Raw genomic sequence first — 2596 nt, 5'->3', positions numbered from 1 at the left:
GCCTGGGGTCAGCAGGGATTCTGGAGCTTTGGGAGGGGAGGGTGTGCAGGGACGGGGAGGCCTCCAGGATGACTCTCAGGGGCCCTGCTTTGTTCTCGCCTGCTGCGCACACCTCAGAGTCAGTCCATCGTGTTCTCCTGAGTGCCCATGCCTGGCCTGTGCAGTGTGTTTCCTCCTCCGTGTGGCTCTGCTGTAGCCTCAGCAAGCAACGTGGATGTCACTGGCTCTGCGAGGTTCCGACGGTGGGGCTCTCGGGGGCCACGCTGCTGCTCCGGGATGGCCCGTGGGATCACACAGGCCCCACTGACATCCTGCCTTATTAGTGGAGTGACTTTGGGTTATTACTTTTGTGTTCTCTGAGCCTCAGTTTTTCTCATTGGTAAAATGGGCATAAAATGCCTAGCTGTTTCAGGTTGTGGTAAGAAGTGAACACAGATGTTTATTAAGTTTCTAGGACTTACTGTTTTCTTCTCTTTCTTCCACAGATTTATCACAGGATCCCCAACTCCGACCCATGTTCTACTAAAACAAGGCAGATCATCTCCACGATCAGGACACAGAATCTTCCCAACTGTCAGCTCATCTCTCGGAGCCACTACTCACCCATTTACCTGTCGTTTGTCATGCTCCTGGCGGCCCTGAGCTGGCAGTATCTGAGCACCCTGTCCCAGGTCACAGAGGACTATGTTCAGACCGGAGAACGCTGACTGGGCTTGGTCGGGAGACTGAACGCCCTGGGGAATGGACTGACCTTCTCTTCAGGGATGGATGTGGGCTTCCCCCCTATTTTCCCTCCTGCTTTAATTCCTCAAAGAATTCTGTGGGCCTGGAACTTTAGAAACTGTGACATGTGAAGATACGATTAAAGGGAAAGGACACTTCAGCCTTGGCCACCTGTGTTCACCTGTGCCCACCTGGGCGGGGTGACTGAGGGCTGAGCGTCCACTGCTGTGGGTCACAGTCAGGGCTGCATCCAGGCCTGCAGAGAGATCATACTTGGTGTGAATACGGGCTAGAATTAAATGTATTTAATTTGAAGCAACCTTTGAATACCTATCCTAGTAGAAAGTGAAGTGCATCTTCTTTCTGTTCTGTTCCTCTTTTTCTCATCCTTTTGTTTTCTTCACTGGACTTGAATGTAGTAGATGCGAATGTTTAGAGTTCTAGGAATATTCCCGTTTCCTAAGGATGCAGACTGTCTTCTGCACGTGAAGGCTAGGAAGTAACTTCTGGGTGGGGTTAGCATTATTTCCTCATTTAAAAGGAGTTTAGGTTTCAGGATTGCCTTTGGTCCCATCGTAGCAGGTTGGTTTCCAGTTAAGGCTGACGTTTTTGAAATTTTTATAATAAAGAACTGAATTACTCGGCATTTGTCAAGGGCAGTTCACTTGAAGCCTGGATGAGCGTGGCAGGTACGGAACTCCAGGCTGGTGTTACTGGTTGAGGGACGGTGGCCACTGCTGCCACTGGGAAGCAGGGACCCGGCCTCCCCACCCTGCGCTGTGCCTGCCGGGAAGGGAGCAAGGGCATCACCTCTGCCAGCCTGCTCTACTTTTAGCTAATTCTCTTAGCTGCATTCAGAAATTTTATTGCATTTGGAGGGTATTTTCGACTTTGGGGTTTTTTTCTGTTTCTCAAGAAAGGCAGAAGATGTTTTCGGGTGATTGGCTTGAAAGCCAAGTGGCACTTAGCCCAGTTCCCCCAGCACGGTGGTCCACCTCCCTCTTCCCCCCAGCATCACCGAGGTTTGGGCTGTGCCCAGCCAGTGACTCCCTGAGAGTCTCAGCTCAGAGGGGGTGTTTGAAAAAGCCCCTCGGGCCGAGAATCCCTGTTGCGGGGAGTTATAGTACTTTCCCGAAGCTGTGCTCTTAAGTGTGTAGTGTGTAGTCAGTCCTCTTTTGCTGCATCTCTCTGTGTGTGACTTAGTCACTGAAGGAGCTATGTTCCAGCAGTAACGTTGGGTTTGCACTGTGACACACGTACCCACACTGATTCTTGTGTGGGCCGCTGCCGCCGCCTGACCGTGGACTTTTGGTTCTTTTGAGACTCAGTCCTGGATGAACCAGTCACCACATTGAAGCCAAAGTCACTTACCACTTAGAGCACAGCTCTAAGCCAGACTCAGCAGTGAGTATTTTAAGCATCAAAACTTGGTTTGTGATTCCAAGGTAGGTGTTAAGATTTTGTGTGTTGAAATATATTAGTTCTTCTGCAGTTCACGTAGGACACGGGACAACCTGGCGATAAGAGCCTTGGTCTGAGGTGGATGCGTTGGAAGCTTCTCTCCTGGTTCAGCTGTGCGGCTTTCTGAGCTTCTGGTGGTTTGTATGATCTTTTAGGTCCCTCCCAGCTGTAAAGCTATAAAGGTCTTAGCTCGCATGCCCACTCCTTTGGAAGAACATTTCCCTTCTAAGTGTTTTCTCTACTGCAATTGCCAGATAATACAGGATACCCAGTTAAACTTGAATTGCCGATAAAATGGTTTTTTAGTATAATTATGTCCCAAATACTGCACAGGATATATTTATACTAAAAAATGACTTCTGAAATTCAAATCTGATTTGGCATCCTGTTTTTTTTTTTGTTTTTTTTTTGT

The 2596-nt window shown here is 49.0% G+C and overlaps 1 protein-coding gene across 3 annotated transcripts in view; it reads left to right on the top strand.

Moving 5' to 3' along the window:
• The window catches only part of FDFT1 (farnesyl-diphosphate farnesyltransferase 1), a 37290-nt gene extending 36214 nt beyond the window's left edge, over positions 1-1076 (top strand). For 2 of the 3 annotated variants that reach the window (XM_007471120.1, XM_007471118.1), the window contains exon 7: positions 486-851. In XM_007471120.1, coding sequence (XP_007471182.1) covers positions 486-707 — 222 coding nt within the window. In that variant the 3' untranslated portion in view covers positions 708-851. Of the gene's footprint in view, positions 1-485 lie in introns of all 3 variants that reach the window. The other variant, XM_007471119.1, reaches the window with a different exon arrangement.
• Positions 1077-2596: the final 1520 nt, after the last annotated feature.

This window comes from Lipotes vexillifer, unplaced genomic scaffold (assembly GCF_000442215.2).
Source record: "Lipotes vexillifer unplaced genomic scaffold, Lipotes_vexillifer_v1.1 scaffold770, whole genome shotgun sequence".
NCBI classification, from domain to species: Eukaryota; Metazoa; Chordata; class Mammalia; order Artiodactyla; family Lipotidae; genus Lipotes; species Lipotes vexillifer.
This window is presented reverse-complemented; position numbering and strand designations above follow the sequence as displayed.